Below are 25470 nucleotides of genomic sequence, written 5' to 3'. Positions count from 1 at the left end.
ATGATAGATACTCCCCTTGAGTATATGATAACAATTAAATAAAGCATATCAAAATATAGTATAATTATTTTTATTGACTAAAAATATATTTATAAAGACAGTAACATAAGCAATCAATCCCACTGACATCTGATATTCTTTTGTACTAATCTGAGAAAAAATAATTCACGTGAAAAAAGAGTCGAGCGATGAACACTCCATAGAAACACAAAAATATATTAATAAATGCAGTAACATAAGCAATCTCGATTCAAATTTCTCTTGCAATGGGGTAAAACATCAAATTGAACTTAAAAGTATAATTAAAAAAAGTGAGAAAATCTGGCCCACCATACCTTATCATCTTCACACGGTACAAATCCTCTTCACACAGTACAAATCCAAGTTAAACTCTCGAAGGCTTCAACTGTAAAATCCAGATGGGGACCGTTCAATAATTAGGTGTTTAAGTAAAGGGTTATATGCCAAGACTCAGTAAGAACATCTGCTCATTTGGAAAAGATGAGTGCCAGTAATTGCAAAGACAAGATACCCCATGCCCTTCTCATTCCATTTCCTGCACAGGGTCACATAAATCCCATGGTGCACCTCGCACGGAAGCTTGCCTCTGATGGATTCCTCATCACCTTCCTCAACACCGAAGTCAGTCATCAAAGAATGATCAAAGCCAACAAGGATACAGACATGCATCATAAAAGCGAAAGGATCAGAATGATTTTTGTTCCTGGAGGACAGCTTCCCAACGTATGCGGTGGGAAGTACCTAATCGAGGACATCGAAATTTTTTTTAGGGAGGTTGAAAATTGCCTAGGGCCTTCTGTAATTGACAAAGTTGTTCGGGACATAAACGACAAAAATGAAGAGCAGAATGTCACTTGCATAATAGCAGATATCTGGACGTGCTTTGGCCTGCACACAGTGGCCAAACGCCATCGTATTTCGCTGGCGGCTTTCCAAACGTCGCTGCTTTCCACCTTTGCCATCCGCTACTTCAGTTCTAAGCTCGTCTCCCTTGGGCTGCTTCCTTCCGATGGTAAAATAAATTATGTGATTTTTTATTTAATTTGATGATACTGCTTTGGTCTAAGACGGTCTGTAACTGTTGTTGTTGAAGGTATTCCAAAGGAGGATACGATTCAAAAGTATCTTCCCTCTATGCCGCCGCTGCACTCTGCTCATCTCCCATGGTTGTACGGAGGAGAATACTTGTTTCAGCACGGGATTCGCATGGGAAAAGAAATGGCTAATATCGAATGGATCTTGTTCAACACGTCTTACGAGCTAGAGCCTGGTGTAGCTGATGATTTGTCCAACGAAGTGGGTGTGTATCCTATTGGTCCATTGATTTCTCCTGAGTTTCTGGACGGTGACAGAAACATGTCGACCATGGCTACCCCAAGCTTTTGGGAAAATGACATGGAATGTTTGGAGTGGTTAGAAAAACAGCGTAAGCAATCTGTGATCTATGTATCTTTTGGGAGTGTAGCTATGTTGAATAACCGGCAAGTGGAAGAGCTTGCTCTGGGGTTGGAGGCTACGCAGAGACCATTTCTTTGGGTTGTACGCTCGGATCTAACAGATGGAGGTACTGCCGTTCTGCCTGCGGGGTTCTCGGATCGGATTAGAGATAGAGGGTGCATAGTGTCTTGGGCTCCACAGTTAGGGGTTTTGTCCCATCCTTCCATAGCTTGTTTTGTGACCCACTGTGGATGGAACTCTGTACAGGAGAGCATCACAATGGGAGTTCCGATGCTCTGTTGGCCTTATTTCGCTGACCAGTTCATTAACAGCACATATGTTGTAGATGTTTGGAAGGTGGGGTTGCGTTTGAAAGCCAATAACGATGGGTTAACAGAGAAAGTGGAGTTCAGAAGAGCGATCGAAAGATTAGTGGCTACGGAAGAAGGCATGGCAATCAGGGAAGAAACGAAAAAATGGAACGGTATAGCAAAGAATACGGTGAAAGAAGGTGGGTTATCTTTTACTAAATATACCCTATTCGTCAATGCAATGATGAAATTTGTGAAAAGCTAAACTAGCACTTGCATTCTAAGAGGTGCAATGATTATGTCCATAGTAATTTTGGTAATAATATATTGGAGGGCCAAAAAAATTGGGAGAATGTATGGTGATTAAATTAAATCTCAATAATATGGTTTTATATGAACCTTCCAAATAAGATCTCAATTAGTAAATAACATTGTCCCAGCCTTGAATCTCTCCACCCACCTTGAGCACATGGAAAATGTAACTGAAGTGGTTTTAGCAGTAGTAACAACATTGAATTGTCTTCAATTGAGGTCTTGTCAAAAATAGAAATATGTATCATGGGAATTGCAATAATAGTGCAGAGTTGAAACAATCTTATAGTTTGCTGGAGAGGACTTTCGTTTTTGTTTCCGAACAGTTCAACTTGGGTTCCATATGCTGCCTGATTTTACTTTAACCCTTTTAAATCCTTAAGTCCGGAAAATTCTAACCCTGCTAACCATTGTTTCTGCTTCCTTTGATCTTGGCGACGGATTGGCGTAGCATGGACAAAGCAAATGCTCATAAAGGAGATGCACGGTACATTAGGGAGGTGGCAGCAGAGCAAATGCAAAACTGGCAGAAATGAGGAAAGAAGTCACACCATTCCCATAATTACCTGCACTCTATGATTCAATACAACAAACCAAGCGTAGATAGCCCATTTTCCATATTCTGTCAAAAAGTTCATGTGCCTTGTCAATGCTTCCACATTTTGCATACATTTCTACCAAAGCAGTTACAACTCAAACGTCTGACAAAAATTCTATATCCTTTATGTTTTGATGGATTTCTATACCCTGTTTCAAAGCTCCCATTTTGGCACAGGCAGAGAGGATACTGGCATAGGTTGTGGAATTTGGCTTTGCACCTGCCAATTGCGTTTTCTTGAAAGTTTCCAAGGCCTTTTCGATAAATCCATTTTGTACATATCCTGCAATCACTGCAGTCCATGAGATGACAATTCTCTGAGGCATTCTGTGAAATAGTTCACTTGCCTTGTCAATGCTTCCACATTTTACATACATGTCTATCAAAGCATTTCAACCTATACGATCTGATAAAAATCCTCCTTGCTCTATATCTTTTCATGAACATCCATACGCTGTTCCAAAGCTACCGTTTTGGCATAGCCGCAAGGAGGATGCTGGCAAAGGTCGTCGAGTCTGCTTTACACCTCACAATTGCATTCGCTTGAACGTTTCTAAAGCTTTTTCAACAAATCTACTTTGTGCAGCCTATGAAACCACGTTTCCTTGAGGCATTTTGACAAACACTTAACGTGCCTTGTGCAAGCATCCACATTTTGTATACATGTATACCAGAACATTTCTAGTCATAATATCTGACCAAAATACCCCTTCCATTATGCTATTATGGATATCCATACCCTGGTGCAAAGCTCTGATTTTGGAACAGGCAGGGAGAATGCTGGTAGAGGTTTTAAGAGTTTGATTTTATACCTGCCAATTGCACTTGCTTTAAAGTTTCTAAAGCCTGTATCAACAAATCCATTTTGTGTATATCCTGCAATCATCGCAATCTGCGATGAGACGACATCTCTTTGAGGTATTCTGTCAAACAGTTCACATGCATTATCTATGCTTCCACATTTTGTATACATGTCTACCAAGGCAGTCGCAACTGTAGCAACTGATAAAAAACATCCCCTTCTCTTATGCTTTGATGGATGTCCATACCCTGTTCCAAAGCTCCCAATTTGGCACAAGCAGGGAGGATGCTGGCAAAGGTTGTGGAATTCAGCTTTACACTTGCCAATCGCATTTGATTATAAATTTCTAAAGCTTTATCAACATATGTGATTGCAATCCATGAGAGGACAACAATTTGAATCATTCTGATAAAATAGATTTGTTGTATAAGAAGCTAGCCATGAATAGTTGTCAACACATAAATATCCCTTCATAGTATCTGCAAAATTTACTTTGTTTAATAACTATTCTTCGCTATACCATTCCATTTTTTCGTTTCCCTGATTGCCCTGCCTTGTTACGTAGCCACCAATCTTTCGATTGCTCTTCTAAACTCCTCTTTCTCTATTAACCCATCGTTATTGGCTTTCAAAGGCAGCCCCACCTTCCAAACATCTTGTTAATGAACTCGTCAGCGAAATAAGGCCAACAGAGCATCGGGACTCCCATTGTAATGCTCTCTTGTACAGAGTTCCATCCACAGTGGGTCACAAAACAAGCTATGGCAGGATGGGACAACACCCCTAAATGTGGAGCCCAAGACACTATGCACCCTCTATCTCTAACCCGATCCAAGAACCCCGCAGGCAGATCGGTGAAATAAAGCCAACACCCAATAATTGATCGGTCCCCATGTGGATTTTACTGTTGAAGCCTTCAAGAATTTCACTTGGATTTGTACTGTGTGAAGAGGATTTGTACCGTGTGAAGAAGATAAGGTATGGTTGCCTAGATTTTCTCACTGCTTTTTAACTAGCAATTGCACCTTCGTGTGCGATGGGTGGGTATGCTGAAAATGTGTGGAAGGTTAATAATAATTTTTTTTTTTGTCTATTCTTTGCATACTCAGAGGGGAAGAGAGAAGAGAGAGAGATAAGGAGTTAGAGATTAAGGATAGAGATATAGAAGGAGATGGAGATGAAGGAGGAGATAAAGACACGGGATAAAGAGATAGGGGAGAGGGATAGATAGAGATGGAAGACCCAAATATACAGATAAGGGAAGAGAGGGAAAGATAGAGAGATAAAGATTGAGCTAGGAAGCAATATATAGAGGGGTGGAGAGAGATAAACATAGGCGAGAGATTAGAATAAATATGGAGAGATGGAGATAAAGGGGTAAACAGATATAGATATAGAGGGTTTAAGAAGAGGGGGAGAGAGGGAGAGAGATGAATTGGTAAATAGTGGGAGACATGTCTAGAGATAGAGGGGGAGAGAGGAAGATAGAGGAAGAGAGGAAGAGGGACAAAGGGATGGATAAAGAGGCAAAAAATAGATATAAGTAGAGAGAGAGTGGGGAAGATGGAGAGATATATAAAGACATAGGAAGTGCCAAAGGTATATATAGATAAAGAGGGAGAGAAAGAGATGGGAAGACATAGATAGAGGGGGAAAGAGTGAGAGATAAAGGAGATGATATAGATATGTAATAGAGATAGTGATGTATAGATAGAGGGGGGAGGGAGATAGACAGAGACAAGAAAGGAGAAACAAGGAGTGAGTGTGTATATGTGAGTGATCGAGATATAGAGGTAGAAAGGAAGGAGAAATAGGGAGTGTGTGAGAGAGTGAGTGAGAGAGATATGGAGATAGTGTTAGTGATCCAAACATGATTAAAACAAAACCTCTAAATTAGGAAAGGTAGAGAGGGAGAGATATGGGGGTAGAGGGAGATGGAGAGATAATGAGATACATATAGAATGAGAGATAAAAGAAGAATTATGGAAATATAAAGATGCAGAGGAAAAGAGATAAAAATATAGAGGTCCAAGAAGAGGAGAGGGAGAAGGAGATGGGTAGAGATCCAAATGTATATGGATAGATATTTCTAGAGAGAGATAGAGAGAGAGATGTCAAGAAAAAGAGATAGAGGTAGAGATATATGGGAAGAGAAAGGAAGAGAGATATAAAGATAGACAAATAGATAGGGGATAGGGAGGGAGTAGGGAGGGAGTGAGGGATGAGAGAGATAGGGAGATAAAGTAAGAGATATATATAAATCATGCATCAAGTTAGCATCCGGATTGGGGATTGGCCGTCTAAAAAATAAGCTTTAACAATCTTTAATAAGACTAAAGTAGTAATTTAATTTTTTCTTTTAGTTAGTTTAATTTAAGATTTTCATTTTTAATAAGCTTTAGCGATCAATACTAAGCTACTAAGCTAAGTTTTATTGTTGTATGCCTAATAACCTTGTCTAAAACAAACAAAAAATAAACCTAGAAAGAATCTTTGAATGGAATTCGACTTGGCAAAACTTGCTTCATGCACAACTACCAAAATATAATAAACAACTTTTCATTAATCTTCAATATGCAACAGTCAAAAGTTAAGACTTAAGCTTTAGCTTTGACCACATAGCTAATATTTTAAAAAATATTATGTACAACGCCACATTAGCAAATGTATCACAACTAAAGAATAATAGCTTACAATGTTCTTTAAATATGTAACGCTTAGATTGTGATAAAATGTTGTGCTTATACACTTTTGGTGCAGAATAATAAGGAATTAGTTGTTTCAAACTCTAAGATCAACAAAATTAATAATTAGTACATGTCAAACTGTGCTCTATTGAAACTATCTTTTCTTCCACATCTCAATGCAATTTCCACCAAGTGTGTAGTCGAACTTCCTCTATTCATATTCCAGATCTATCTTCCCTTGGCATGATGAATTATAGTCAAAAAGAGGTTTTAAAGCTGAACGCAAAGGCAAAAATGGGGTCTGCAACATTTTTCAAAGCATTCGCTTTACTGCAAATTTTTGGGGATGAGGGTTTCGTTGCAATTTCTAGAAAATTGGGCTCAGAGGACTTGGGTGCCGGAAGGGGAAATGGATATCATGTTGCTTGCAAACAATTACTTCATGGTTACATTCAATTGCATGGAGGATCGCAATAGGGTCTTTGATGCAGGCCCGCATTTTTATAACTAGGTGGGGTTGTTCATCAAACCTTGGCATGCAGGATTTAACCCTTCAGAGAAACTCCCAAATCGGGTCCCAGTTTCGGTTAGATTACCTTGTTTTCTTATGGAATGTTGTCGGAGGATGTGTTGCGGATGATAGCTATATTTCTTGGGAAGCCTGTTGGATCTTCATCGCAAACCTTGGGGAGAAAGGTAATGAATTTTTCTCATATTTGTGTTGAAATTGATCTTAGTAAGCCTTTGCCAGATGCTATAGATATGTGTGTGAGCTCTTATTCTTGGGTCCAACAGCTAGATTATGAGACCTTACCATTTCGGTGTCGCCTATGTCATGAGTATGGTTATTTGTAGTGCAAGTGCCCTAGGTCTAAACCGGCTATGCGTCAGCCTCAACAGTCATCCCGTAACCTTGATGGGGCTGATAAAGGTAAAACTCCCATGTCTGGTGTGAGGGTGGGAGCTGATGACTTTGTCCCAGTTAAGACAAAGAATAGGAACCATGGACAAAAGAGATCTCCGGAGGAACGTCAGGAGGAGGATACTTTTAACAAATTTGAAGCTTTGGATGACCTTAGTCAACAAGAGGTGAACCCGGGGTTGATTCCCTTGGATCATAGTGTAGTAGCATTGATTCCTGATAGTGTGAACTTGGATCCTACCCAAGGTCTACAGGAGGTTGGAAGTCAACAAATGGAGATGGATCAGTAGGTATTGGCTCATATAGGACCCATCTCTAGTGCTGGAATGAAGATAGCTGGTGGGGATGTTTCTCCCGCAACACAGAAATTGGACTCTATTGGGGTTAAAAGTAATAAGATCTCTTTACACCTGGGTCTTCTTTAGAAAGATATCAAGAAAGGTGCAACAGAGAAGAATTTGAAGGTTGGCAGAAAGAAGGATTTGGATAAGATTAAATTGATGAAGGAGAACTTGCTTGAGTCAGCGTCAGTAAAGACTCTGGATTCTCATTTTTCTAATCCCCCGAAATGATTGTGCTTTCATGGAATGTGAGGGGCTTGAATAGTGGCCCTAGACAAAAAGTTGTTGGAGAATTGATTAGGAGTCATTCTCCTGATGTCCTTTTCTTGCAGGAAACTAAACTTTCAGTAGAATGTATGTTGGGTCTGGTGCCTAAGCTATGGGGGAGAGGCGAATGTCAGTGTATTGGGGTAGTTGGCTCCTCTGGAGGTGTGGCCTATCTTTGGAACCCCTTGAGGATTCGCCCTACTTGGTGGGTTTCTTCCAAATCATCCTTATTCTCGGTGGCCTCTAGTCTTGAGACTGGGGAATATATCCTTCTTACTAACATTTATGCCCCCACTGATCTTCAGGGTAAGCAAAATTTGCGGTCTCATATTACTTTTATGTGTGGGCTTGTTCCTTTTCATCCGTGGATTATGCGGGTGATTTCAATGCCATCTTAGATTTGAGTGAGAAGAAGGGAGGTGTTATGTGGCTAAAGCTTTCTTCCTTCCTTCTCTGGGATAGTTTATCAACCTTGAATCTGGTTGACATCAAACCCAGTAATGGTCTATTCACTTGGAACAATAGGAGATTAGGGGAGTATTGGATTGCGGAGCGGCTGGATCCGTTTCTGGTTTCTAATTTTTGGATTGGTGGGGGATGGTCCACTTGCTTTGAGATTTTAGATTGGAAAGGTTCGGACCACTGGCCCATCAAATTGGTATCCTCTTTTTCTCGGGTCGCTCACTCTCCTTCTTTCAAATTCTAGCTTATGTGGTTGCGAGATTCTTCTTTGCAGGTTCAAGTTGCAAAGTGGTGGAAGAAAGGGAGGCCAGCCTATGGCACTTCCATGTACACTTTTGCCAACCAACTACAATTTGTTAAGTTTCATCTTAAGCGGTGGAATCGTCAGTGTTTAGGGTAATTTCTCTCATGCTAAGATAGCTGCTCAATTAGAGTTGAATGACATTACAAGAGAGATTAGAGAGCATGGATTGTCAGAAGCCTTGTTGAGGGAGGAAGTCAGGGTAGTCAAAGTTTTAGAGGAGTGGGAGCTTACAGAGGAAATCTACTGGAAACAGAAAACTCAGACTGATTGGCTTTAAGAGGGAGACAAGAATACTGTGTTCTTCTTCAATTCACTGAAAGAAAGAAGGCATGGAAATTCCATCCCTGTCCTGGTTAATGATAGAGGTGAGTAGTGTTTATCCTTGCAAGAGATTTCTAGGGAGTCTATGCAGTATTTCCAATCCCTTTTTAGGGAGGATTCTCAGGGGGGAATTGGTAGAGGAAATTCAGGTTCTTGTTTGTAGCCCTTCTCTAGTTACTAGGGAGATGAATGAGCAACTAATGGGCCCCATTTTGTTGGACGAACTTGAGAGGACTGTTTTTCACATGAAGAAGGGGATGGCACTGAGACCGGAGGCGTTCCCGATTGATTTCTATAAAGAATTATGGGATATTATCAAATTGGACTTATTGGAGGTGGTCCAAGAGTCCTAGAGGAGTAAGCAGATGCTTCGAGCTTGGAATGCGACTTTCATTACGCTCATCCCCAAGTGTGATGGGGCTAACTGGTTAGGCCAATTCCATCCTATTTCCCTTTGTAATGTGATTTATAAGATTATTTCTAAGTTGATAGCGGAAAGGTTGAAGAATTGGCTTGGGGGGTCATTTCAGAAGAGCAGAGTGGGTTTGTGCAAGGCCGTCAAATCTTGGATGGAGTGGTCATCGCTAGTGAGATCATTCATTCTATGGCAGCTTCCAAGGAAAAAGCTATGTTTATCGAGCTGGACATGCCAAAGGCTTATGATAGAGTCTGATGGTCCTTTCTCTAGAAGATTCTTAGGGAATTTGGTTTTGTTGATGAATGGACCCAATGGGTTATGAGTTGTGTTTCGTCTACCTCATTCTCAGTGCTAATTAATGGAGATCATACGGAGTTGTTTGGTGCATCCTGGGGCCTTCGTCAAGGGGACCCTCTTTCCCAGTACTTATTCATTCTCCTGGCTGAGGGTCTAGGGAGATTGATTAAGTATAATGTGGGGCTTGGTACTATTCATGGTTGGAGTTGGGGTAATGGCATACCTCCTCAATCCCATTTGCAATTTGTGGATAATACAACCTTGATGGGACTGGCTAGAATCAGTGAAGCTATAAATCTACGTGAAATTTTGGATGTCTATCTTGGGGCTTCGAGCCAGTTGATCAATGAGGATAAATCTTCCATTATCTTCTTCAATATGTCAGGAACTATTCAGATGAGGATTGCTAATATCTTGAGATTCCAGATCGGGTCTCTTCCCTTGACTTACCTAGGTATTCCTATCTCTGCTGGTAATCCTCCCATGGACTCTTGGCAAGGTATTCTGGATAAATTTCATAGGAAGGTTGAACATTGGACTCATAGATGGTTATCCTTTGTTGGGTAGGTTCAATTGATCCAGTTGATGGTTCATGCTCTTCCGATTTATAGGTGTATGCTCCAAGTGGCCCCAAAGTGGTTTGTGAAGGAATTGGATTCTTTGGCAAGGAAATTCTTATGGGCAGGCAACCTGTCCTCTCATAAATGGAGTCTTGTCAATTGGGACTTGGTGTGTAGCCCGAAGTAGTTGGGGGGCTTGGCTTAAGGTAGTCTTGTTTATTTGGGTAGGCTTTGGCCGCTAAATTGTACTGGAGGTGGTGTGTTGAACAGGATCAAAGTTGGGCTAGGGTTTTGTCTTAAGAGTATATGCAGAGGATCCCGAAAGAGGAAATTTCAAGATATTCACTTGTTGGAAAAGGCTCTATGATTTGGAGTACTCTCAAGAAAGGGGCTACACTGATAAAAGAAGGTCTTTTGGGGATCTATAAGAAGGGAGAAGAGGTGCTTTTTTGGTTTGATTCTTAGGATGGCTATCCCCCCATTATTGATCAGTTTCCTAATTTAGTGAATCTTTGCCAGAGGTTCCTAGAGGTAGGGTGGTCTAGAGTGAGTGGCTTTAAGTCTAGTTATAAGTATGGGCAACTAGAGATGGTGTGGTGGAAGGTTCCTAATGAATGGTCGGTTGTTGATATAGAGGAATATTGCACTGAGCTTTATGGCATTTTGGCTAGTAGCCGTTGTAGTTCCCTTAAGGATAGGGATAGACTTGCTTGCTCCCCAAATCCTAAGGGTGTTTTTACTGTTGCCAGTGGGTACCAGGAGCTGTTGTTTCGTCGCTTGGAGGGGAGGGAGGTGCACTGGTGGAAATATGTTTGGAACAATTTCTCTTGGCCGAAGTGTAGCTATTTTGCTTGGACTTTGGCTTGGAATAGGTGTCTCACCTGGGACAATATTCGCAAGCGTGGATTCCATGGGCCTTCCATCTGTGTTTTGTGTGGTAATGGAGAGGAGGATTCCTCTCACCTATTCTTCAGATGCCCTTTCTCATTGCTACTTTGGCATTACTGGTGGGGGGTGTGGAAGCACCCCCGTATTCATGCGGATTCTTTGGTGGAGTTTTGGAGCAGTTTGGGCAGGCCTCCTATTTTGTCCTCTTTTCTTCAGACTGTCTGGCACATTGGGCCCATTTTTATACTGTGGCAGATTTGGTTAGAGAGGAATAGGAGGATCTTTAGGGATATCAAACTATTAGTTTAGCAAGTGTGGAATAAAATCATCGGCATGATCTAGGAGACGGTGGAAGCTAAATGTTAGGTGAATTTTCCTCTGGATAGAGGAGAGGTTGATATTGTGAGTAGGTTGGTTTTACAGGAGATGTCTCTTATCTCAGCTTGTGCCAGGAGAGGTAGACGTGCTAAGCAGAATGTCCAAAGGGAGGGAAGGTGGTTGCCCCCTCAGGATGATTTCATAAAGATTAACATCTATGGCTCATCTCGAGGTAATTTGGGCCCTTTTGGGTTTGGGGGGGTTGGTAGGGATTGTATGGGGGTTATGGTTTTCTTCTTTTAAGTTCATAAAGGGCAACAGTCTGATAATTTTATGGAGGGATTAGCAATTTTCTATTCGCTGGAGCGTGCTTTTGAGTTGGGGTGGCGTAAGGTTATCTGCGAATCGGATTCGCTGATTATTGTTAACCTGTTGAATGAGCATAAGGTGAGTGGGATTAATTGGCAACTGGTAGGGATTGTTCACTAGATTTTGCATATTAGTGCTATGATGGAGAAGGTGCCCTTCATCCACATTCCTTGGGAATGGAACAGGGCAGCAGATTGCTTGGCTAAGTGGGCCTCGGGAAATGGTGATGATTGGAAAGTTGAGGGTTGGGAGCATCTCCCTCCGGATTATTGTCAAGACTTGCATAAGATATTTGCTGAGGATGTGGATAGTTATGAAGCTGGTTGATCCTTGGTCGGGACTGTTGTTCTCTTCTGGAGATTTGGGGCTCTGGTTTTCTTTTGTAATGTTGTATTCTGATTATTAATAAAGTTTTTACCCAGTTGTTCACCAAAAGTGATAAACCCAAGTACACCTGCAATCCTTCTATGAAATGGCCAATTTCAATCTATGAAACACCTCAAGGCTTGGACAACATAACGTAGGACCCTAATTGATCCTCCCGCGCGTCAGGTTCTACTAGACCTAGGGGGGACACCCTTTTTGATGCATGAAATTAACTCATTTACTCACCATGATAGCATCAATAAAGCAGATAAACCATTCCACAAACTCAACAGATTAGGTAACACATACAGATTGGTTGGATCTTGTACAAATAATAAGTGAAATAGAGATTTGGAAGGATAGAACACAAACCCCTAAACATTAAGGGAAATTAGATTTGTCTTTTAAAATTGTTGATCTGGAACTATCCCCAAACCTGCAAGACCAGGGCCTTGTTCATTGGGCAATAGAGTCACACACAGAATTGCAAATATGTATCCTAGTTACAAAGTGGTTTTCCTTGAACAATATCCCTGCATTAACACCTTATATTAATGCATTACTCAGATCCACTCACAAAATTATCAAATTTGGGACACATTCCATTATTCGTGACTGATTACAGAGTTTAAAACCTTCATTGAAGGATACCTATAGAAATCACACAATCTCCTTGAAATTGACAAATTTCATCCTCCTTAAGGATTCAATTCATAATAATGGAAATACATACATAGAGACAATAATGTGGAAAGTTACTCATGCCTAACACAAGTTAAGTCTGAAACTAGAAAACACATCTTGAATACTGCACTGAAAACCTATGTACCTTGAAACAAACCAAAGAATTTTACAAATTTGGGTCAAGAAGTTCAGAACTGGAAGCCATGAAAACTAGAGCCATTCTCACAGAATTCTAGAACCCTTACAAATGAGAAGAATTCAGAATAAGAAGAGGAGGGAAAGATCAAATCTGCATAACACACTGCCAAGTGTCCTTTTTTCTAACTGAATTTCAGTCCCGCTCTCTTTCCCGTGGAAACTTCTCTCGAAATATCTGATCTTTGTTGAAACAAAATTCATAACTGTCTTCCTCATCTCGAGAGCTTTCCAACAATATATAATACTTGCCATTTTGAGTAAAAATAGAGCCCTGGGCGAATTAATCACTCATGTGTACATAATCATTTAAATTTTTCTTTTTTTAATATAGTTTGCACTATGTATTAAATCTGATTTTTGGTCTCCTTTTTGGCCTATGCCCTACCATGTGGCGACCTGCGATTCATCGATGGGATCCACTGAGCGCCCTCTGGGAATGACACCTCATCACTCTGTCACTTGTCGGCCACGTCACCACCACTGGGCTGCTTGCTTGTATGCCACCTCAGTGCCACTGGGCGCCACGTCATCTTTTGCTATTTCATGAAGGGTATCGAGCAAGCAACTTCGGCTTGCGAATCAATGCCGACTGTCGGATCTTCTCCAAGATGCATGGTCTTTAACTCCTCGTTTTCGCTGTGTTTTCGACCTGAGCTTTTCGCCATTTCGCATCCCTTAACTGATGAGCATCTTCGGCCTGCGAAATCGCGCGCATCGTCGGATCAGCTTGAACCTACACGATCTTTACCCTGCTTAATTTTTGCAGACGCTTTTTGCCATTTCACCTTTCGCCATTTCGCAGCCCTTAACTGGTGAGCATCTCCACCCTGCGAAATGGCACCGACTGTTGGATCTCCCAAAGCTGCATGGTCTTTAACTCGCTCCTTCTTTGCAAAATTCACTCGCCTCGGGATTCGTGCCTACGTGGGGTCCACCTGTCACCATTGCTCAGCCTTCTCGGTCGTCTTGGGATCTGCACCCACGCATGTGGGGTCCGCTTGGGTGCCCAACGGGAACCGTCCATCAAAAGCCTTGAGGCTTTGACATTATACTTGGGTAAGGCCTTAGTTATAAATATTAAAACTTTCCCTCCCACCACCAATGTGGGATATTGCATTTCATCTAGGACTGCGATTTTTTGAAACTTTGCCTGAGCTTTAATGGCGTTTTCTATGGTCTATTCACCATGCCACGACAGAGAGGGAAGAGGTGATAGTTGCACACCTACCATTTACATTTTCTTGAAGGTTTCTATTGCCTTTTCAGTGCCATAGGGAAGGGTTTAGCCCTTTTACACTTACCTATGCATTTTCTAATTTTCTAAATGCCCCTTGCATAGTATGGCTGGGAATGTTGAAATTACACCTACCATTGCACCTGTCTGAAAATACCTTAAAACACCTTAGTCACGGCAGGCTATTAACACCTTTATAATTTTTACGCAGGGGAGGATACTGGCCAAGGTCGTGGACTTTGGTTTTACGCCTGCCAAGTGCTTTTGCCTGAAGTTTAAAACCCCATTCCACCATCACAATCCTTTGCACAACAGGGAGGATTTGGTACTATGCCTGCAAATTGCCATTGCTTGAAATTTTTAAACTATTTATTGCCATCCTCCAATAACCATGCTTTACTCCTACCAACGTATTTGCTTTTAATTTTTCTGCAACTTAGCTTCTACTGCCCACTCAATGCCACGCTAGAGGTTTCACGTGGGGGAGGAGGACTACAATTTTTTGTTTGCATTTTAAATTCAATGCTATTGCGAAAGCCACATTGCATTTGCTGAAGTTTAAACCTTCTCTGTAGCTTCCAAACTCCACTCCATGTTGACATGCTCTGCAAACTTTCCAACACACCATGTCTAGGGAGGTCTTTCGCTAGTATTAATTTGTCTCTACAGCCCCTTCCTCATCTTCACGTAGAAGCCCGGAGGTCCTCTGCAGCCCCTTTGCATACCATGTAGAAGCCTGGAGGTTGCTTTGGGAGGGCACGTGAGGGAGGAGCTACTGCTGAAGCTGTTCTACAAGTTTTCTGTTGCCTCCTCACTCACCATGTGAGCTTGAGAAAATGGCTTTACACATGCCAATATGCATTTGCTAATTTTCTGTTTATGGCAGCCTTTGGTATATAATCATCCAATGTCATTACATGCAGCAGAAAGGGTGAGGTTAGTGCGAGCATCATCCAAGATTTCAAGTTTTGCAACAACATCATTTGAGAAGGTTAATGGCTTCTTTTGTTTTATATTCATCAACCAATTCCTCTACTTTTGAACTCCATGTTAATAGTAAATCTTCTCCTCCATTGTTCATATCTGGCATGTAAAATGCCTTGGTTGTTTTGACCATAAGAGGCATTCCCATTTTGCATTATCCTCTGGTGGGAAACATACAAGTATTCAACTCCAACCATGGATGTCCACATTAAAACTGTAAGTGCTAATAGGGCCAAGTCGCCAATAAAATAACACTGCACAGGCGCGAGCCAGGTTGGGCACCAAAGTGGGTCCGACTAATTTTTTTTTCATTTTAATGCAACTAACCTCTGAAATGCTTTAGGAACCTTAAACACACCTCTGGAAACGATCGGCATCATTTTTGGATCATCAGACTGAGTTTTGCAACCTTCAAGCAATTACGCCACATTTTCACATTTAATCGCGAAGATGTAATTTTCAAACCCGTCAAAACACCTTTCTGGACCTTGCCATCTGACAGGCGTGTACTCTGATATACAAGGATGAACTCTACGAAATGGTTTTCCAAGACGAATCCTGAGCGAAGAGATATTAATTGGCGAAAATGACCAACTGGCTTTGTCGACACTGCGGACATGATGAAGTCAATGTTCTGACAACACATGATGCCTTTCTCAAAAATATCAAATGACCTTCGTAGACCCTCAAATTTGAAACTAAATCTCTGAATACTCATTTTCGACCAAAAGTCTGACTGGGTGCTAATGGTGCGCTCATGAAAATGGCTACTTTAACTGATATAGCACTCAAAGTACGGATCACTGAAAACGATGACTCAATGAACCCTTTTGAAAACCGATCAAACGAATTGGTAGGAGCCTGAAACTAGAAAAATAACTCATCATTTATACCAACAATGGCTCGGAACAAACATTCTGGCATAACACTCACTTAGGCAACTTTTACACTTATGCGAAACAGGGCTCCAACTAGGCGCTGAAACAGGGACTTGCCAAAACATACAAATTGCAAATAGTTTGAGCTTTGAAAACTGAGCAAAAGGATTCATGAAGACTTGAAATTTTGCATGTTGACTCACATTTATGCATACAATTGAATCCATTTTGAATTTCTTCATGACAATCAACAGGGCAAAAGATGTACACACTCAAAGTAGGCTACTTAGTAAAATATGCATTTGTGCCTAAAATGCACTTTCAGCTCACCCCTCGAAATGGGTACCTGGTACACTTATCCAAACTGAATTCTAAAAGTTGCACATCACTGCATAGGCCAAATGAAAGGTGTACAACAAGTTTCCTGAACCTTACCCTCTGAAAATCAACTGGCTCCATTCTACCCCCTTTCTAACTAGGCCACCTGAATGAGATTAGGTGCCTTTCTGAAAATGCAATATCAAAATTTTGAAATGGGGCTCAAAACTTGACTCAATTTTAATGAGTCCCAACATACCCCTTTATTAAAAAATATTATATTTTTTTATCATTGATAAATAAATGCCTTGTTTGCTAAGGGACTTAATAGTTTGATTGATTGATTTCAAGTTAGATAGAGCAATAAAATAAAATAAAATAATTTTATTACATTTAAATTAAATTATTTACATTATTTTATTAATCTATTATTAACATATTAAACATATTGATGTTGAAATGTATTTATAGCTTATCTTTAAATGATTATCATAACTCATCTATCAACTACACAATAAATTATTTCATTACAATACTATAAAGATAGATACTCAACATTACATACATGTAATAAAGATGACTTGCAACAATAAATTATCTCAAACTATTATTGGTAATATTCCATCTATCAATTACCCTACAAATACTATTAATACAATAGTAAAACAACAAAACCATCTTGCCCATAGAATAGCTAATGTAACTCAAATGCCATCCCTTCCCCACAAAAGTCCTATCTGGTAAAACATCATCTTTGGAGGCAAGCTTGGCATCAGCGGGCACAGGAGGGTAGAGGCACATTGACTCGCTGAGAGCAGCATGCAAATATTGCATATCCTTCAATTCTTCAAAGCTGAAACTAATCCCTTCTTCATCATCTGTTGTTGCTTGTCATGGTCTCTTGTCCAATATGTGTAAAATTCTAGTGTGAATGGCTTCTGTATGCGGGAAAAGCGAGGCTATGAAACTCAAAATGTGAAAAATGAAGCTCCAAGAGGCTTGTCCACACACCCACAGGACTTCTTGGTGCAAGCTATGGAGTCATGAAGGATGACTCAACTTCCCAAGGTTGGTTCCATAGTTCTCTATCTCACAAGGTCCCTCAAACCAATGTCTTTGCTCTCAGATCACTGAGCAAAGTGGTTTAGGGATGACAAATGCAAGAACGAGGGATGCTTTTGATTGATTTTACCATAAGAATGCATCTTATCTATGCATGATTCTACAAATGCTATAAACTAGTTTATAAGATGATAAGATTAGTAGTAATACTATCCTAACATGATATACTAGTTATATGATTTAGTCTAATGATAAAAGAAGTAGTCTAAAATGTTTATTAGATTAATTCCTATTGCAAAGAGAGACTAAATGTGTTAAAATTGAGCATAAGTGTGATACTAAGAGCTTGCATGGATGATCAAAATGGAGAAATGAGAGCTCTATTTATAGCAAAAATAGGGCAATGGATGGCTAGGATTGAAAGAGTTAATCAAGGGTCAAGTTCGAAAGTTGATCAATCCATGTTTACAATTTTCACCAATGAAATGGTGACAATTGGCAACATAAGGTTGGTTGAGAGGAGATGTAAGAAGCATTAAATGCTTGAGAAGACCTTATGGTTACCTTAGGGGGTAAGGGTTAATGTAAGGTTAAGGTTATCCATTGGATAAAGCTTTTACCCAAGAGGTAAACTCTTGTGTAAAGAATAAAGGAATAACCATGGTCAAAGCAATAAATGCTTGATGAGACCCTTGGGTTAGATGGAGGTTAAGTTAGTCAAAAAGTCTCTAATCATGCCACTAAGGGTTAGTTAACCATTAATGGTTTAAAGACTTTGGGGACAAATTTGTAAGAGTCCTTCCAAATTTGGGGGGCTTGTTGAATGGATAAAGGCTTTAATGCCTTTTGAAGACTTTACTCCAAATTTGAGAAGTGACCTTCTCAAATTTAGGGAAAATGGATAATGAATGGGTTTAGGGTTAATTGATTTGGATTAGATGAATTCTAGAAGAAATTAGGAATAGGGTTTAATATGCAAGTGGGAGGTGTAGGATTTTGCAAGTGGATGAGGAAAATAGAATTTAATTAAAATAAAGTTAATTTATTTCAATTTTGTTGTAAATTGGGAAATTGAATAAGGTAAACTATTTAATTAAATATGAATTTAATTAAAAGTGGAGAGAAGAGATTTAATTGAATAAAATGATTTATCCCATCAAATGATAAAAAAAGGTTCTAGTGAATTTAACTAAATAAATTGAATCTCCCACTGCACCGTCTCCACCATGAAGCTTCTCAAAGACTTGGTATTAAACTCGTAGCTTGCGGTCTTTCTCTGCATCTTCCACAGCTCGCCGTCCACATTCAAAATCACATCGTGGAGAAGAGTTGTAATTTTCAAAGTTGGTCTTCAGCATATGCTCTACGTTTGCAGGATTTGCTGTCATGATATCTTTCACTCCACCGGGCTTTTCGGCCTTGAAAGTATTGATTGGCGTCTTTTCCATCGTTTCTGTGAACTATTGCAAAAACCTGTTACGATTTCTAAAGAATTCGAAGGCGCAGCCGACTATGGGATAGATAATAGGGCCATTGTAGGGCTTGTCGACAGACTTTCTTCTTAGAAAACACAGCAAAAAATACCCAACTAAAACAACAAGAAGTCCAAGAAAAAACTGTTCCGTGGCCATTTCCCGTGACAGACAGTGGTAAGGTCAGATTACCGCAATAAGTGTTTGAGCACTCAGCTGTATCCTGTAGGTATGCTTAAATACTAGCATGCTTATAATTAAAAAAATTTATTAGAAATGCTCATACATGTCATTATCTGGAAAATTATTTTATTTTTCTATTATTTCATTAAAAAGTTATTATTATGTCCAGAGGTGTCTATAGTGGCATCAAAAACCTGTGTCAATTTATAGCTTTTATTTTTTAATTGACATGTTGCTGACGGTTCAAATCTTGAAAATGAGAAGATTACCTGCTTCTGTAATTCGAGCATCAAATGGACTTCGCAAATTGTTGGCGTTACAACTCTTGCGTTACATAACTAACAAGATTGGAATAGGCTAGCGGTTGAGTAGTGGATTGCGCTACATTTGAGCACTTATATATTTCTTTTACCAATGCACAATCACTATTCACAATCAATGCTTAAATTTTCAGTTTTTAGCGTCCTCATTTCCTAATTTAAAACTAAGAAAATATTTTCCTCGATGGAGAAACAAATGGATTCTCCAAAGGTAGTTGCAGTTGTCAATATTTTGGCATTCTTGTGACTGCAACATACATACACGTCTTTCAGAGGTTCAGAGAGTGCTCAAGACCAACAATCGGCTCTGCCAGGTTGAGGATGATATCATACTGAAGCATGCTGCTGATAATTCTCATGCACCTTTGAGTAAGGTTTTGTCTTTGAGTTTTCTCTTTGCTCTCAGTTATGGCTCTTTGTTATTCAACTTTTTTCTCAGAAATTTAAACAAATTTCCTAGCTAATAAGTTTAAGTCATTCTGTCTTTATTGAATATGGCGTCCTTGCTTTTTCAAGTCTTTCACTGCACTAGTTTGTTAAAATGTTGTAAATTATATGATTTGAACTTGACCAATTGTTCTGGATTCTTCTGGTTAGCTAAACGATTTATAAACAAGCGTTATGCTAATATTTCTTAACTAAATGATATGCTGAAGATTATGCTTTACCATCTTTATGCTTGCAAACAGTGGAGAAGATTCAAAAAGGTTTTGAAAGCTGTAGATTAGGTGCATCATTCAGGACATACTAAACGGGACCCTACTTTGTAATTCTTCAATTGGCCTATTTGAGCTTCAAAAAATGAATTGCATTTGCAAAGCTTTCCAGTATTGTGGGATTTAGGAAAAATGGAACTACACAGTTTGATTCTCATGCAGGCACTGTCTACTATCAAAATGAAGGTTGCTTTATGCATAGAATAGATTTAAATGAAATTCAAAAGTACACCTGCCACCATATATTGATAAGGAGTAAATTCTCCTTAAAACTTTATCCGCCCTTAAACTAGTGTCTACAATGTACATCTAAACATCATCATACAGATGAAAACACACATTCATTAGGATAACTGCAATTCATGAGTCCATAGCAGCTAAGTTATTTTGCTTTTGACAGTTATACCCTTTATCTTGTAGAAGAAATTTTCCTAATTTAGTGTATTTTTTTTGTTGATAGATAGCTAAGTCATGTTGCATGGGTTTTTGTCATAATAATCCTCAAATCTCTTAGACATTCATCCTGATGTCAAGTAGAAAGGGGCTAAGCTATTTTTCATTAACTGAGTGTTGCTGCAAGAGCTAAATTTTCATCTCATATTGATTCCAATCACTGCTAAATGGATCATGTATAGTCAACCACATAGAGATAGTGTTGCACAATACATAATGGAGAAACTAAATGGTGTCTCTCAGTCTCAATACGAGTCAGGATCTGCTTTGCATTTCTTTCTTTTGTTCATATACCTAGGGAAGGCACCTAGGAGCCCAAAAAATAGAACTTTGATGCTTGGATGCTGGTAGCAATGAGCTCACCAATTCCATCAAGAAAATAAATTATCATTCTTGCCAAAAACAGATGCTCCTGGCCCAAAATTAGGACTGAAACTGCTCAGCTCATGAGGTGGGGGCTCAAGGCTCAATCGACAGAGAGCCTGGATGGCCTAATTTTCATATACATAACCAGCACAGTCATCAAAGAACATTCCAAAATGACCTTTTAATGAACCAGATAGCCCCAAGTATCTTGTGAAAGTGTTACCATGGCGGGCAGGGGCTCACCTTCCATTATCATAAAAACAGTCTTCAACCCAAAAAGTGAAGTCCTGGTCATGCACCAGGCAAACAGGAAAAAAAAACCAAGAAATTCACGGGGAGGCAGGGGAGATTATGTAGGCCCTTTCACTATCCTTTGCGCATGGAGACCATTCTTACATTTAGTATCCATAGGGTTAGTAGGGATTTTAACCAGATCCTCCTCTTCCTCGTCCTTACAGCATTCACAGTTATCAGATAAAGCGCCAAAAACCACAATTGAACCCTTATTGCTTTGGCAATTGCTTCCACATCCTTGTGAATTTTGTGTTGTTTAATCATCATCACGTGAAAGAAGTGTTCAAATCTCCTATTGATTTCTAATATTAGAGTTGTTGTCATGCTAAGGGTATGTACTTGTTGCTAGGGAGAGCACGGTGGTACAATCTTTCGAGGATGTTCAGGTGCCCCAAGGATTGACCACATTGGTCATGGCTTCACATAGACCTGCACATGGGGTTTTGTCCATTTGCTTGGTGAGGTCCACTCCCCAAGATCTGGGTTAGGCATTTCGTATTCTATGTAGGCTATGACAACATCATTATACCCAGAGGCGTCTTTAGTAGCATCAAAAATCTGTGTCGACTTATAACTTTCATTTTTAAATTGGCATGCAGTTAGCCGTTCAAACCTTGAAAGTGAGAAGATTACCCACCTCGTAGGAAGTGGTATCAAATGGACTTCGCAGATTGTCGGCATTACAACTATTGCATTACATAACCGATGAGATTGCAATAGGCGAGCGGTTGAGTGGTGAATTGCATTACATTGTAGTGTTTATATATTTCTTTTATTAAATGCACAATCACTATTCGCAATCAATGTTTGAATTTTCAGTTTTTAGCATCTTTAATCTTGATTTAAAAGTAAGAAAATATTTTCATTAATGGAGAAACAAATGGATTCTCGAAAGGTAGTTATCATTGTCAATATTTTGGCACTGTCATGACTGCATTTCGATACCAATTAAAATGTATTTGAATTGACATATTATTGTATGCTTGGATCATTCTTCATTGCAGTTCTATTTTCTTGGTTGCAATCAAAGATTCATGAGGAGATTTCAATACCTTTATGTTTTGCATGTGAGTTGATTTTTATGGTATTTGTGTTTATGTCAAATTTATATATTTCTAAGATGGCTCTGTTCCAAATGGTTCATTTATGTTATTGGTATCTGTTGTTTGATTTAGGTGTGATAAGCATTAGGTATCTTTTTGTTGTGAATTAAAGTGTTGTGATTATTTAATTGTGCTTTCCGAATCATTTGAATTTAATTTGGTAGAATAATCAATTAATTAGTAAAAAAAATTCATAAATAGAAATTGTGTCAAGATATGTACATTGCTCTTCCATGTTTCAACTGTTAGAAAGTTTCTATTTTTTTTCTTAATATCTCAAATCATTATTGGTTTCGAGATATTTTTTTATTGTCTACCATGTTTGTATCTAGAATTAGTTCTACATTGCATTTTTTTTTGTGGACTGATGCTTTTGGCTTCGATATTAATTGTCCAATTTTTATTTAAAATTTCTAAAGTGTTTGTGCCATCTTTACATGCATTAGTTACAATACAACTAGTGACACATGGGCATGTCAGTTGCATTGTGTGACTTATGTCCATATTTAAAATATTCTTACCTAGATTTGTCCTTAAAATATTGGTTAGTCTCATTCATCTATGATTCCTACTATAATGGTAAGTGATTTACTTTTGGGGTCCTTAATATCTATTTATATTGCAATGACAAAATTCAAATTTAACATCTAGTATCAGGTTGTTTCTTATTTGGGTCATGTTCCTATTTGTAGGTTGTCAAAGATCGTGCTGATAAGTGGAAGTGTTTGCTAGATGATATGGTTGGTAAAATATGTAGTTCTATTGCAAAATATGCAAGTGGTTGATGCTTTGGTATTTTTTGGGGTGTTTGAGGAGAAGAACTAATATATTGATAGTTGTTAAATTGAAGGTAAAGTATGAGATAGTCACCAAAAAGTATTTTAACTGATCTAAATCTTAGATGTAATAATTTATTAAAATTTTCAGCATGCATTTTATAGGTAAGTTAAAATAACAATTAGATCTAACATCTAGCTACATCTAAGATTGAATGTATTTTAACTTGCCTACATTCAATCTGACTATTATTACTAATTCAATTAGAACTAACATCTAGCTACATCCAAACCAAATAAGGAAGGAAAGTTGGCTGATAAGAATTTTTTTAAGTGTATTTTGAACTTTGATGTTTATCCTTGCATTAAGATTCTTGTTTTCTTCTTATAAAGACAGTCAGACTTAACCAACACACTCTACTTTCTTAAAAATAGAGCTATAGCTGCTAAAAAAATTTAGAAATATTTTGAAGTTAATGGTCCCATGAATTTTTTAATGTAGTTCGGTTTAAAAGTTTAAGCCCCAAAATTTAAAGAAGTTAGTGGTCTCATGAATAGATTAGTTTTGTCTTCTATACTATGTGGAGTGATAAAAAGAAGTAAAAAAAATCAATTATATTTTTAACTTACATATATAACAAATGGTAAATAACTTTTCTAAACTAATAGGACAATTTTCAAGATGTAATCTTAAGAAAAAAATAAAAATGCTACATTTTAAAAAAAATGATTCCAAATAATCCCATAACATTCTTTTCTTTTCTTGAAATCCTCCTTAAAAAAAAACCTAAAAGCTTAAAGTACCGCTCACCGTTTCTGTCCTCCTTAATCCCAATGCAAAGTTTACTTTTCTCGCATTTGCACCCAGCCTGTGCCAAAATGGGACCTTTGGAACTGGGAATGGATGTCCATCATTACTGGCAAAATGTGGAACGATAGACAAGGCATGTGAAATGTTAGATAGGATGCCTCAAAGATTTGTAAGCTCGTTGAATGATACGATTGCAGGATACGCACAAAATGCAATTCGCAGGTATAAAGTCAGACTCCACATTCTCTGGTAGCATCCTCCCTACCTGTGCCAACATGAGAGTTTTGGAACCAGGTATGGACATCCATTACAGAATGAAGGAAATGATTTTGCAGATGTTGTAGCTACAACTGCCCTCGCAAACATGTACGCAAAACGTTGAAGCACAGACAAGGCACGCGAACTGTTTGACAGAATGCTTCCAAGAATTATTTATAGAATGCCATGATTGTATGCAAAATTTGGAAGCATAGACAAGGCATCTGAACTGTCTAGTAGAAACCAGACTGCCTCACAACGCACTGTTCTAACGGAACACCCTGATTGCAGATTATTGACAAAATTGGTTTGCTGAAAAGGCTTTAAAAAATTTCAACCATATGCATGTGACCCAGTGACAAGGAAGGCTTTGTGGACTCAACTGTTCATCATACTTTAGGTCTCAATGGAGTTGTATAGTTGTCATTTTACAGAGAGAATAGTTTCATGTTCATTCATGTATAAAGGAACGCAGAGGTTATTTTGGTTTCTGCTTTGGGATTTCAAGTTAATGTGCATCATGTATCTCAAGGTTTTTATTTTAATTTTTGCTCCTCTTGAGTTCTAACACTAGATTAAAAAACTGCTAATCAAAAATGATTTGTCTTTCGGTATTTTCTTTGTTTTGATCTAGACAGAGGATGAACAAGTGATCAAGAAAGCTTATCAGGCATCTCGAATCTGCCCAGATGTGATTCAGGGGCTTGCCTTACCCATTAATTTGTTTTCTCTTTTCAGTTCATTTTTTTTTCATTTATTTCTTAATAGCATAAATAGCAAGATTATTTCATATAATGGAATTTTTTTTCATTAAATTGAACAACAAAAGCTTTCCTTTTGAAATTCCAGTAAACTTCTAAACAATAATTTCATTTCCAACACAATAGAAACAGTGTTGATAATTTTCCTCCTATACTACATTTTAAGTAGAATCATACAAGAGTACTGAAGCTTAAGCTTTCTTTCTTATGAAAATAACTTTCACACACTTGTCATTTCAATGTTTTATTATGTAAAATACAAAGAGGTGTTTCTCCAATCAAATCTTAATCTTCAACTTGAACCACTTCCCACCTACCCTTGATGGTCACCCTAGTAGACATGAGGTATTTTTTAATCTCAATTACAAGTTGAATGATGTGTCTTGTTATAATGAGGTGTTCCTTTGGTTATCAAGGTGTTCTTAGGACGATTGCTATCTTAATTTAAAGTTGGATATAATTGCTTTGGTATAGCAAGTTGTTACATTGTGCTTAAAACATTTCCCTATATGTGTTAGGATCCATTGAAGTGGTGGTTTTTTAAAAAGTTTGATGATAGATACTTCCTTTAAATATATAATAATAATTAAATAAAGCA

General features: G+C 38.6%; 1 protein-coding gene across 2 annotated transcripts; it reads left to right on the top strand.

Annotated features, from left to right (window-relative positions):
- The first annotated feature begins 402 nt into the window (after window positions 1-402).
- Window positions 403-23108, top strand: LOC131034309 (UDP-glycosyltransferase 83A1). 2 transcript variants are annotated; one of them, XM_059213470.1, is made up of 3 exons: window positions 403-1033; window positions 1115-1969; window positions 22959-23108. In XM_059213470.1, exons 1-3 carry the CDS (start codon window positions 502-504, stop codon window positions 22976-22978), a joined length of 1407 nt encoding a protein of 468 aa, XP_059069453.1. In that variant the 5' UTR covers window positions 403-501; the 3' UTR covers window positions 22979-23108. The 2 variants fall into 2 exon arrangements, with proteins under 2 accessions (XP_059069453.1, XP_057821771.2); XM_057965788.2 differs by lacking the exon at window positions 22959-23108 and having other exon boundaries at window positions 404-1033; window positions 1115-2142.
- Window positions 23109-25470: the final 2362 nt, after the last annotated feature.

The sequence above is a fragment of the Cryptomeria japonica genome, chromosome 10 (assembly GCF_030272615.1).
Source record: "Cryptomeria japonica chromosome 10, Sugi_1.0, whole genome shotgun sequence".
Taxonomy (NCBI): domain Eukaryota; kingdom Viridiplantae; phylum Streptophyta; class Pinopsida; order Cupressales; family Cupressaceae; genus Cryptomeria; species Cryptomeria japonica.
The sequence above is the reverse complement of the archived record's forward strand: the minus strand, read 5'-3'. Positions and strand labels throughout refer to the sequence as shown.